Source organism: Lissotriton vulgaris, unplaced genomic scaffold (genome assembly GCF_964263255.1).
Source record: "Lissotriton vulgaris unplaced genomic scaffold, aLisVul1.2 SCAFFOLD_285, whole genome shotgun sequence".
NCBI classification, from domain to species: domain Eukaryota; kingdom Metazoa; phylum Chordata; class Amphibia; order Caudata; family Salamandridae; genus Lissotriton; species Lissotriton vulgaris.
In genome coordinates, this window is record NW_028246414.1 from 934,045 (window position 1) to 946,531 (window position 12,487).

Sequence of the window (12,487 nt, forward strand, 5' to 3'; positions counted from 1 at the left end):
CACTCTTGCAACTTCATCGACATCGACGACGACACCGTATCCTGCTTCACCTCGTGAGCGCTGCTCCTGCCCGACATCGATCGACACCGCTGCAGATCGCCCGGACTCCGAGGCCGGATCGACGCCGAAGACGCGACGCCGGACATCTCGACGCCGCTGATCATCGTGTGCTTCGCTTTTCCAAGGTACTGTGTTGTGGGGGTCTGCTCGACTCCGGGCTCGACGTAGCGCTCCTCGCGGTCGACGCCGAACCCTTTGGATTAACTTTGCCTCGACGTCGTGTGACTCCCGTGTGGGTTACATTGTTGCCAAGAACTTTGTTTTAAAGAAGAAGAGTTGCTTTTTGATACTAAAGACTTTGTGCTAAGAAGAACTTACACTTGAACTATTTTTCCCTTCCAAGAGTATTTATTAAGATTGTGGTATATTTTTGTCGTTATTTGGTCTTGTGCTAAGCCTTATATAAAAATACTTATTTTTATAATACTACTGTGTCGTGTCCATTTGTAGTGTATTCACTTTATTACTGTATGTGGTCATAAATGCTTAACACACAGCCTCTGAGATAAGCCTGTCTGCTCTGCCAAGCTACCAAGGGGGTGAGCAGGGGTTATCAAAGGGTGTGACCCCCTTGCCCTGACTAGAAAAGGTGTGTCCCTATTTGTCAGAAGTGTATACCTCTGCCAACTAGAGACAGCCGGTTCTAACATGGCCGGTTTGCAATATAGGCCCCCTGTACCAAAAGCAGCAGCATTGCTTTCCACCAGCACCCCTGTGCGGCCGGCCCGACTCAGTTGCTAGGTCTGGTTTGCATTCCCAGCTTGTGATCTGTTATATGCTCCTTGTCTCAGTACTTAATCTGTGCTCCGTCTAAGTGCTTAATCGAGCAGATGCCAGCACCTATATGTGCTTGGGCATTTGCGCGCTATATAAAATTACTGAATATCAACATCAGATTGACAGAACTAAGCTTTTGGGAGACTCCCCAGAACTGATATGTCCTTTCTCCAGCCTCCCACAGTCATGCATATCTGCAATCTAAAGCTTGTTCTCCCTGCACTCTCCTGTGGCAGGCCTTTGCTTTTTTCTTACCCAGTTGCATGCCTCTGTGCCCTGCACCTAGCCTATAAACGGCGGGTGTGATCTGAACTTCATGGAATGCTGCAGCTCAGGAAAGAAAGTTATGACTCGTGTAATCGAATGTTTATACCACGTGTTTTTGATCCTGAATAATGCAAAATATGCGAAATGAAAAATATGGATATGCATAAATACTTTAGGAAAAGAATACTATATCCATGCCAAACCACGTCATGATCGGTGGCATGTTGGCAGAAGTCGACAGGCCTCCTTTTGTCTTAACATTAATTAGGCATGGGCGGAAAATCCGTTCCGCTCGCGGATTTTGCGGATTTTCGGGAAATCCGCAATCCGCGAGATTTGCGAATTTCCCGCAAAATCCGCAAATCCGCGAGCAGCGGATTTTGCTCGCACTGCTCGCACTGTTCGCGTGAGTTCGCGCCCCGCGAATAAGTGCAAAATTGCAGAAATACGATCTTAGCAAAACTGAAAGTAACTACTTACCAGGTTCAAAAGTTCAGGCTCATCATTAGTAGCCATTTCCTGTAGTGCTTCCTGAGGGGCCCCTCCAGAGTTCAGTTGCCAGTTGAAACTATTATGTGACCCTGCTCTGAACCTCAGAATAGTTACACATATGCCACAAAGGTCCTGAATTACAGCTAAGGGAGACAAGCAGGAGCCAGGCTGGAAGTTAAAATCCATTAATCAGCCCCTAATTCATTATTGTCAGTTGGGGCAGGGCAGGTGTTGTAACTAATTTTGCAACAATGAAAGCACTTAGCAAGTGCAAAAGATCACTAATCAGGGCGCACTAAGGAAGCAGGTGCCAGCTAAAAAAATATTCTGTGACACATTAATCAGCCCCAAATTAATTCAGGTCACTTGAGGCAGGGAAGGTGTGCTTTGCTTTGCCGAAAATAATGTACACTGGACAACCAGAGGGTGTGGTGATGAAACAGAGGGTGGCATGGGTGGGCCAGAGGGTGGCATGAGTAGTCAGAGAGTGGCAGTGGTGACAGAGAGTGGCAGTGATGAAGAAGAGTGTCCCAAACAGGCTGGACACGTAGAAACAACAAGTTCGCAAAACTTGCGACCCGACAGGTAAGTTCGCAAATTGCGAAATTGTAAAAACCCTCGCGAACAGGCAGAAACACGGGCGAACACAAAAAAAAAAAAAATCCGCAAATTCGCGGGAATTCGCGGATTTTGCGGATTGCGAATCCGCAAATCCGCAAAATTCGCGAACGCGAGATCCGCAAAATTCGCCCATGCTTAACGTTAATGCCATACTCCCTTCTATGTGACCAGCATGCAACTCTCAGTGGTCTGCGCACAATAGGCTTTCCATCATGATGGCTAGCGAATGTATCCCCAAAAATATATTTTTTCAATAATTCGTCAGTGTCTGAGTACTTTATGTATTGTTCTGTAGGCCAGCTGTCCAGTCATGTGCCTTTCTCAAAGACCAATGGTTTCTGCCTGTTTCTGACCCCACCCCAGCCATTCCACATTAATTAATTAATTAATTATGTGCTTATATAGCGCTGGAATCACTCCCGAAGGGGTACCTCCGCGCTTCGACCGCTGCGAAACCCTTCCTGGCTTCCCTGAGAGATGGTCCCTTAATGGGTATCTCCAGGGTGAGACCAGGCATCCCCGGCGGTCTGGTGGGGCCGTTAGTGAAGATGAGGCAAGCTAGTGCCCAGAGTTGCCGAGTGTGATCGCTGATCAGAGTGGGCACCGAGGCGAGAGAATTATCGAGTCCGCTGACCCTGGTCCAGAAACCTGCCGCGTCGGGAATCGAACCCTGGTCCCGGGCCGTCCTCTGCTCTCGGGTCTGCCGCCTCTAACCAGTGAGCCACACTACTTCACATTCCGGGTGTGGTCATTCTCTGGTTCCAATGAGCCTCGTTCCAGTACGTGACAGCGTGACCCAGTGCGAAGAAGTGGAGCGCTGGACCAGAGGGCCCACGGCCACAGGTCACTTCATTTACAAAGCGGGAGGTAACAGTAGTTCTAATGAGCGCGGGGCAGTGTCTTCTCAAGGCACGTAAAGCGCCGTTGGCACCCCTGCTATTCCAGTAACGCACTAACACTAACACATACTTCCGTACACACGCCAGTACCCGCGCACCTTCGTCTTGTCCTATCATACTCCTGCTGCCCTCTGCGAGGCCGCTCCTAGCAGAAATAGACCTCATTCCTGAACCCCGGCGCTCACTGTGATGCCAGTGTTAACCCAACACGGGAGGCCTCTCACTACTTGACAACAACAACACTGGTTTGCCCCACAAATGGCTTCACCGAAGCACTCCAGCCCTGACCGGGCACCCCTGCTGTTTCAGCACAGATACAGCAAACCTCAGCAGTGCACTGCACGGCGTCTCAACCCCGCCCTGTCGCATGCCATTTCGCATTTCCACCCATCCACAGGACACTGTTCTAACCCCCCTGTATCACACGCCCTCCAGGACAAAATCGAAAGGTACTAAACAGGCAGAGAGCAGGAGCACAGCAGCAGGCACAGGAGCAGGGATAGCTCGGGATAGCTCGGGGCTCCTTGCAGTCAGGAGCCTCAGAGCTGGCTCAGCTTGCCCCTGCTTTGGGCACCCCTAGTCTGGGCATGAGGGATCCCAGGCTGCGACATAGCCACAAGTAGGCACTGAGTTAGGCTTGCCTCCCGCGGACACTCCCTCTGTCTGTGTGGAGTCAGTCTGGGCGGCTGCCCGTGGTTTTAGGCGGGTAAGCTGCGGATGGAAGCCCCTGCCATGAAAATGTGTTGCACCGCATCCCGTGGCACAGTAATAACAAAACAAAGGGCAATGGACTGCATTTTGATATTGCCTGTGCACAACTCTAACATAATCCGCTCACCCCACGCTCCTCCAAGTACCAGCGGTGCTGGAATAATTTTCTGACTGGGGAGCTGTCCGGGGGCATCTGTTCACTAAAATTAGAGGGATTCTGGTATTATTAACATAATAAGGGATTCCTGGTGTTTGCCAAGGAGGCAGGCAGTGCAGCAAATGAGCGAAACACTTTAACTGGGCAGCGTGTTGTGGGAGGGAAGGAGTCAAAGGGAATGCTAGTCAGACATTTTTTGCCAATATGTTAATCATCATAATACAGTATGCTTAAATATCTGGCTATCTTGTGCACATTTTTCTATTTATTTTAAAAGATAGTTATTTAAAAGAAATCATTAATAAACCATAGTGGTTTAGCCAAGCTTGCACACAAGGGTAAGAGAAATATGTATTTATTGTTTTCTCAGGCAAATTAGAAACTTGCCTGGCACTGAATTGTTCAATTACAAGGCCTCAATAAATCTCACTTTAACTATTTGCAAGCATTAAAAATGAGCTATTTTTTACGTTGGTACCTTTCTGGTCCTTTATTCTTTTATCAATAACTCATTGTCCATAGGTAGGAGAATAATTCTCACTGCATATGATACATTAATATACAAGTGAGCAGATTAAAAAAAATACAGACAAGTCTTTGACAAGAATGCCAGATCAGTCACATTATGGAAACTTGGATACACATCACAAAAACATGTGAAGTGGTTTATTAAAAGGCACACACTGCATTCTCCTGAATTACCACTGATCTTTCCCTACATTTAACAATCAGCTGATGCTGGTGAAAAGAAAACTGATTGAAAGGTGTTATTAATTTGGAATATAGGTCTGAACTGCATCACCCTTAGTTTCAGCTCCCCTTGGCAGGTATCTGCTTACCGCCCCCTTCCCTCAGAGAGTGACCCTCAACCCCATAAATAAAATGCAAAATATACTTCTAGCCAAACCTTCTTTGCAAGGCTGGGAGCTGCACCAATATAGGTAAGGGAGTCCCACGTAGTCTGAAGAAGGGGACTCTGTGACCCCCTTCCACCCCAATGGCACCGGTCCTATGAGCCCCCCCCCCACTGCCTAAACAGACCTGTCTCCTTGCTTTCAGGTTGAATTGACCAGCAGCATTCAACACTGGACTCAGGCCTGCTGCAGCTGCTAGCCTGGATCACACCCACTAGCCGAGGTGGCTGACAGCAGTGTCACCCCAGAGATGGGAAGGGTGGAGCCCCGTCATGCAGCAGGGCTGCTGTGGTTTATATTATGTTCACCAGAAAACATTTTTCCGTCCAAGATGGCAACTGTACACCATTAATGCAAATATGCATTACAATAGATGGAATGAATGAATGAAGCCTTTAGAACAAGTACAGTTTCAGGCTTAGATCAGTTAGAGCGAAGGTGCTGAAAACTGAGACTTTCCTAAGAGGTTAGGGGGCTGGGATACCCCGGCAGAGTCAACAGCACAGGGAAGCTGAAGTGTCATCCCACACCATAAACACTGAGCAAAGGCACCATGTCCTTGACTCCCCACCCACCTCTCAGATTTCTACCTCCATGCATGGAGACCCAGTACCAGCACTTTTGCACAATGAAGTGCCTTCCCTAAAATGATATGTTCAGAAGCACTGGGAGACATGCTCGCATATTTCCTCTGTATGAACATTATAAGGTTACTGCATATCCGAAGACTTGAATTATCAGGAATGTAACAGCAGTACCTGGTATTTGGAGCACCTTAATAATATGGAAGTTTCATGGGGCATGAAGGGCATGTGTCCCATTATCATTACAATAAAGTGGGTAAAGCTGGACATGTAGACAAGTTGAAACTCTTTGATCCAGATTCACAAAGTATTTGGAAATGTGCTCACATTTGTTTTCTTCTACATTTGAATTCAATCTCACTTCCCCTTTACACCCACCAGTTTTGGAGCAAGACAATTCCCACCCTGGAAAAGGACTGACTAACTCCTGCCTTTGATGTGGCTACATTTGAGACAGCTTCGGAGTGCGAAAATGGCGGGAAGGTGCTTGTAAATATCCACAGACTCACCCAGTCACTCCCACTCATTGGAAGCAGAATTACTCCCATTCAATAATACACAGTACTGGTGTAACATTACCTGTGAGTAAATAGACGTAGACGTACACTTCAAGCTATGAGTCGTTGTTAACTTATTTGTGCACATAATTTTATGTCACAGCAACCCCCCCTCCATCTACGTTCCACATTTCAAGAAATATCATCTATACTTTCATCTAAATGCTAATCCCAGCCTTGCTAAACATTTGGTGTTGCATTTATCTGCATTGCTTTTACTGTCTGCTTTATGTGTGTGTGTGTGTGTGTGTGTGTCATTGATATAGAAAACAATGGTCCTAGACTATTTCTTTTAGGAAGGTATTCTTTAAATCAAAATCTATATGCATGGTACACATAGAAATCAAGTTGCATCATAAATTTACCCCAGTTATTTCTCAAATTAATTCAGTATATCCTCAAAATGACACACAAGCACCATAAATAGCCCCAGTTGTGACTGTTTAATTTCGCAGTTATTATATTAGATCACAGAAGAAGGAGAGTGCTCGTGAGAATAGAACAGTTATATAGGGAGGGAAATCAAAGAATAAATTTGAACAGTAAATTTCATATAGTAATATCCTTAGTAAACTGGTTGTGGTTTACAATAGCACCAGTCTTACAATGGGGCCTGTCTCTCATAGATTTTACAGGTTATTTGCGGTTTCCTGATGGCGCACAGAGTATATTAATCTGTGAACAGGCAGGGCTGGGGTGAAGAAGGGTACAGACCCACTTCACCCCAGCCCAGCCTTTTCACAGATTATTATATTGTAAGACTGGTGCTATTGTAAACCACAACCAGTTTACTATGGACATTACTATATGAAATTGACTGTTCAAATGTATTCTTTGATTCCCCTTCCTATTTATCTGTTCTATTCTCATGAACACTCTCCTTCTTTTAAAACATTTTTTATTGAATATTTATATAGCACAAAACCGACCCGAAGGTATTGGAGTGCTTCAGATGAGCACCGGTTACTTACACATTCAGGCACGGGGAGATTAAGTGATGTGCCTAGAATCACAGGACGTGGACCCGACTCTGAGGCTCGAACCCTGGTTCCCAGCACCAAAGTCAGCAGTCTAGGCGACGGACCACATCTTCTCCCCACACTTCACACTCCCCCTGGAGCAGCCCTCTCTCTGTTTTGAAGTATTACCTACAGTGATCTGTTATAATAACTGTGAAGTTAAACAGCCACTACAGGAGCTATTTATGGTGCTTGTGTGTCATTTTGAGGCTATACTGAATTAATTTGTGAAATAACTGAGGTTCATTTATGATGCAACTTGATTTCTATGTGTACCATGTATATAGATTTTGATTTAAAGAATACCTTCCTAAAAGAAATAGTCTAGAACCATTGATTTCTATACCAATCATTACCCAGGTCCTTGGACTAGTATGGGTCACCCCATTATGTGTGTCTTTGAGCCATATCTGCGAAAGGTTCCAGGTCATCAAAAATACTATTTGTCGAGGTTTAGACTTGGGCTCACACATCTGTTGGTGTCTTACTCATCTAAAGTATTTGCTGCAGAAGACTGATACCTTGCCCATGCAACTCAAGTACCGCTCAATCACAATTACATATGTTTTTCTTCTGTGGGCTTTACAGAGACCAAAGAACTGGAGATAATGGGCTTGATAATATGCCCTTGTGAATTCCCACTGAAGCCCAGGTTAACACCGGAACCTGGGCTTCTATGGGAATTCACAAGGGCATATTATCAAGCCCATTATCGCCGCTTTAGCGGCAGTTTCCTGCCGATAAAAGCGGCGATAATGTATCGCCCTTTCTTGATAATATGGCCCTGAGCTGTTAGAACCCCTCCTGTGAACTCTAAATATCAGAAAGTATAAAGAGGCTTTGGCATACCTGCAATTGCTCCTGACTGATCAATTATGCATAACAGTATATAGATGTATTGGCCTTGTTGTCAAAAGCAGGAGACTTGGGGAAAATAGGGATACTATATTTGTTGATTGTTCATGTTTCTAAGAATTAATTGATTAGCAATCGCTGTTTTAAAATTATTCTTTCACAATTCTAATATATTGGGTTATCATATTTGTCTGTATGATGAATTAGTTGATGATATTGCATGATTGTCTGGCTGGCTCGGAGAGGATCGGGTTGGCATATAATTGTTTTAGGTTATGAAAGTTCCTGCTGCGGGCCTACCCTTAGCAGCTAACACAGGGGGGGCTTTGTAAATAGAAGATATTTTAAATGAAGGATCTTGTTAAACATTTTTATAGATACACAAAGACACTTTGCTCTTGGGTGCTAGATAATCATTTTGCACAATTTTCTGACTGCTAATGGACTTTACACGTTTTTAGCATGTATGTATGCTCCTATCTTATTTTGATATTTCGTTTTAATACTATGTGATTTTAATTGTAATGAATTGTTATGAAACTTTTATAGATGTTTATTTAATCCAAATAAAGATTTTCTGATCTGATCTGTGAGTGTAACAAAACAAAATATCCCTCCCAAAAAGTTCAAATAAAAAAAATACGAAATGCGTTATGAAGTGCTTTTTCTAAAATCATTCTACTGCATTTTTAAGAAAACAGCTCCATTTATTTACATTAAACAAATCATGAATGGCACGCATAGTGACAAATTCAGAAGAAAATGGAACTTGTGCAGTTTTATTCTTCAGTATGAGTCTACCCTTGAGGCTTGTTGTTTAATATAAACGTTTGCACTGGACCAGTCCGAGCTGACTAACGTGTAGTCAAACTGTGACATGGCAGAGTTTGCTTATGTAGATACCTTGAGAAGAAGCAGGACTTTTTAGGTAAGGCTGTGCAAGCCTACCCCTGAAGTGTATTGAGCTTCTAGGCTTCTTGCATAAATACCTTAATTTTACATCTAATGTGTTTGTGTTACTTTGCTACTTGCCTTGGCAGCTTCAATTTAGTCAGTATATTAGCAGACTAACACTACATAGCAGCGGCAAAAATGTCTTTATGGAACTACTTCATTCATCAATGTTTGAATGTCAAGAACAAGGCAAACATGACTTTAAATACTGAGGCCCGTGTTCCTGCTGGTAGAAAATTAGGCATGCATGTAATAATACTTGATTTAAACTCAGTCTCAAGGGTAGTGTCCTGATGAGGACCCCGGCATCAAGTCACCTGAGTGGTCGAAATGTGTCGACATATTACTTGTCAGCACATATGCATTGTCAACACAAACCTTTAGTATATTTTTTCATACGATTGTGTTATATTTACTGTACGTACGTTTAACACATTATTGGACCTTTGTTAATGCATTCACTTTTTGTTTGTGCCAACATAACCCTTTTGATATGTATGTACAAGTAAAAGAAGACAATTATCCTCACCAGAGACAGTGCTGATTAAATTATTATTGTATGTAATTGTTAGTGGTTTTGTACTTGTTTTTTAAAGTGTATGCACCATGTTTATGTAGATCAACTTAAAATATAGGTTGCACCGCCGTGACACTAAACACTTGCCTTGTATAATTTTCCCGGTCCCTCTGGGACTCGCCCTTTTAGTACAATGGTCATAAAGACTGCACATTTATATCTCAAATCTATACATTGCTTTCTTAGGCAGCAAAAATAATTTCAATTTAAGGGATATTCCTAGATCTAACCCACTGTCATTTTGTTAACAGGTACGATGTGGACTCCAAGAGCCCTGACTTAACCAAACACGTGAGTAGCAGAATCCCATTCCACAGATGTTAAAATGTTCTTGTTCATTCCCTATCTTTGTTTGTGTTTGTTTCGTAATGGGGATTTGAAACATTTCAAGAATTTTCTGAACAATCATCAACATTCATTGTTGAAGACTCTAGGAACACATGCCATCATGGGTGTGGTGTTTAAATCACTACAACACCCCCACTCCCAATGGCGATTCCATCCATTCTGAAAAGCTCAATGCAATTACTTTGAGCCCGGAATATTTCTGAATGCTGGGAATTTGAATTGTCTCTTCGTAATCTAGGACATATTTTTCTATTTTCAGAAAATAAATAAGTGTGGACATAAGAGATTAACCAAGTCTACAGAGTACGGCTTGTAATTAACTAATGATTGAACCATTCTCAGATTAATTAATTGGTTTCAGCATAGAATAGTAACTCGTGGCTGCACCAAACTCGCTGATGTGCACATCCCGCTCACCTCTCTGCAAACACTGTGAAAGACCAAAGGCAAAAAAGCTAAAACACCGTACTACTTGCTTATATACATGCACATTTAGAGGTCAGTGACAGTGTACATTAATTTAATAAACAGCTGTTGTTGTGCTCATACTCAAATTAGGCAGACAGTGCCACCATGTGGCAGACTGTCACAAGTGCTGGTGCTAAGAATTAAGTGCCAGTGCCAAGCACCAGAGACCACAGCCTCAACTTAAGCACTGAGGCAGAGAAATCCCCCTATTCAATCATAATAGGGCAGGCAGTCTTCAACCAGGACAGGCCAACTGCCTCAGTCAAGATAGCCTCATTTCATTGAGGATAAACTCTCAAAAAAATGGTATGAGCTTTAATATTTAAATGTGATAGGATCAGTGATTCATTTTTCCTAGTGTTTGCGCTTTGCCGCACTGGCACTTAATTCGCAACACCAGGACATTTTTATGACAGTTCACTACATGCTGATGCTGTTAGTCTATTTTTAAAAAAGCTCAAGAGCAAAGTGTTTAACAACTTAATATACAATCAAAAAAATACCACCGTGGTCTCGGGCTGTACTTACAGCTTTGGGTCACCTAATATAGTCTACATTGTCAGGTTTGTAGGACTGAAATGGTACGTTGGTGTCTTTCGTACTGGTGTTTGGCAGCGATGGTGGGGACTTCCGGCGGTGGTGCAAGCTGCAGTGGCCTCCTGAGAAATAACTTAGCTTCGGCACTTATTATTTTAGAAAATTAAACACTAGCCCAGCTACAGAAATGCTAATGTTTAGAGGTGGAGGTTTATATGTTTTTAAGAGGCCCATTAGTAACACTTCCTTTTCTTATCTGTCCTCTGCAGGATTTCCTTGGCCAATGTTTCTGCACGCTGGGAGAGATTGTTGGGTCTCCCGGAAGTCGCCTGGAGAAACCCCTCATGTAAGACTCTTCAGTTGTTTTTAAACGCTATGTACTCTGTGATCATCCTTTAAATCTTGAAAACTGGCAGGCCAGGGGAAGATTTAGTCTTTCATTATACTTAGCCTCACACATGACATGCTCTTCACCAACACAATCTCTATTCCTGAAGCTCGACACAATAGGAAATCTCCCCATTTCTGTAAAGGTGAAGAATTAATTGTTCATGCCACCCTCTCTTATTAAGTGGCGCTCTTTTCAATTGTTAATTGATTTATGTATTTTATCCATTTATAAGCAGGACAGACCCAGTAGGGGACAGAAGGTCTTCCACTGAATCAAACCATTCATTGTAGGTTACTCTATTAATAATGTCATACAACACATAACAAAGTAGAGGCTGTGGTTACAGTATTCACACAATTAATTTCTGTACTGAGTTACAAAAATGATAGTTAGAAATATTTTCAATATGTTTTCTGCGGAAGAGTGAAAGTGAAATGCCATTATAACGTGGAACTGTATTGGTGAAAACCCCATGTAAATCAAAATTACTTCTCATTTATAGGTCCTTTATCATGGGAAGTGGTTAGCGGGACAAACGTTTTTTCGGTTCCTTTTTTGAAGGTGTCACAAGAGGTTGTTCTGATTTCTCGAATGCCAAGGATCTTAGGCCGCCCCAGAGAGGGATTGTTGTAGTGTCTTTATCTGCTTGATATATGATGGGACTTCCAGATGCAGGATACCTGAGTGCAGCATTTGGCCCCTTGAGATTAACAGCTTCTGTCCAAGGTGAATTGTAGTACCTAGGTTGGGGGGTTGGGTCTTGTGTGTAATGCATGCTTCATTATAGACATGTCTTGCTCAATCGAGAGCCATTTCAACATGATCAAAATTGGAGATGCCTGACTGAACTTTCTTGAGCCAATGCTTAGACTAGTCACTGCTTGTAAGGTCGGCTTGAGAGGGTCTGTTTGTAGCATGGATCTTCCTCCAAGTATGAAGCTTCCATAGCCCAACTTCAAAATCAGTGTGGACTGAATTACTAGTTTAAAATCATCTTGTGGGATTAAGGGTTTAATACCTCATGGGCCTATGACTGGTACTGTACTTTTTTTGCAGGTGTGACAGTGTTAGTGTATATTTGCGGGCTTCAGATTATTGTCCTAGTAGAAGCCTAGTAATTTGACACACCATACAATGGCAAGTTGGTATTTTACAGAATTGTCTTGTGCAGGGCCAAGCATAGCCATGGATGTGACACTGTAAATGTAAATGTAGTAGTATTTGTATAGCGCCCGAATCGACCCCGAAGGGGTATCTCAGGCGCTTGTACGCATACCGCTGTGGAACCCTTCCTGGCTT

At 43.2% G+C, this 12,487-nt stretch overlaps 1 protein-coding gene across 2 annotated transcripts in view; it reads left to right on the top strand.

The window, feature by feature from the left end:
• LOC147665960 (copine-5) overlaps positions 1–12,487 on the top strand; it is a 1,339,740-nt gene that overhangs the window by 724,787 nt on the left and 602,466 nt on the right. For both annotated transcript variants that reach the window (XM_086949376.1, XM_086949377.1), the window contains 2 exons: positions 9,696–9,735; positions 11,067–11,143. In XM_086949376.1, coding sequence (XP_086805502.1) covers positions 9,696–9,735; positions 11,067–11,143 — 117 coding nt within the window. The remainder of the gene's footprint in view (positions 1–9,695; positions 9,736–11,066; positions 11,144–12,487) is intronic.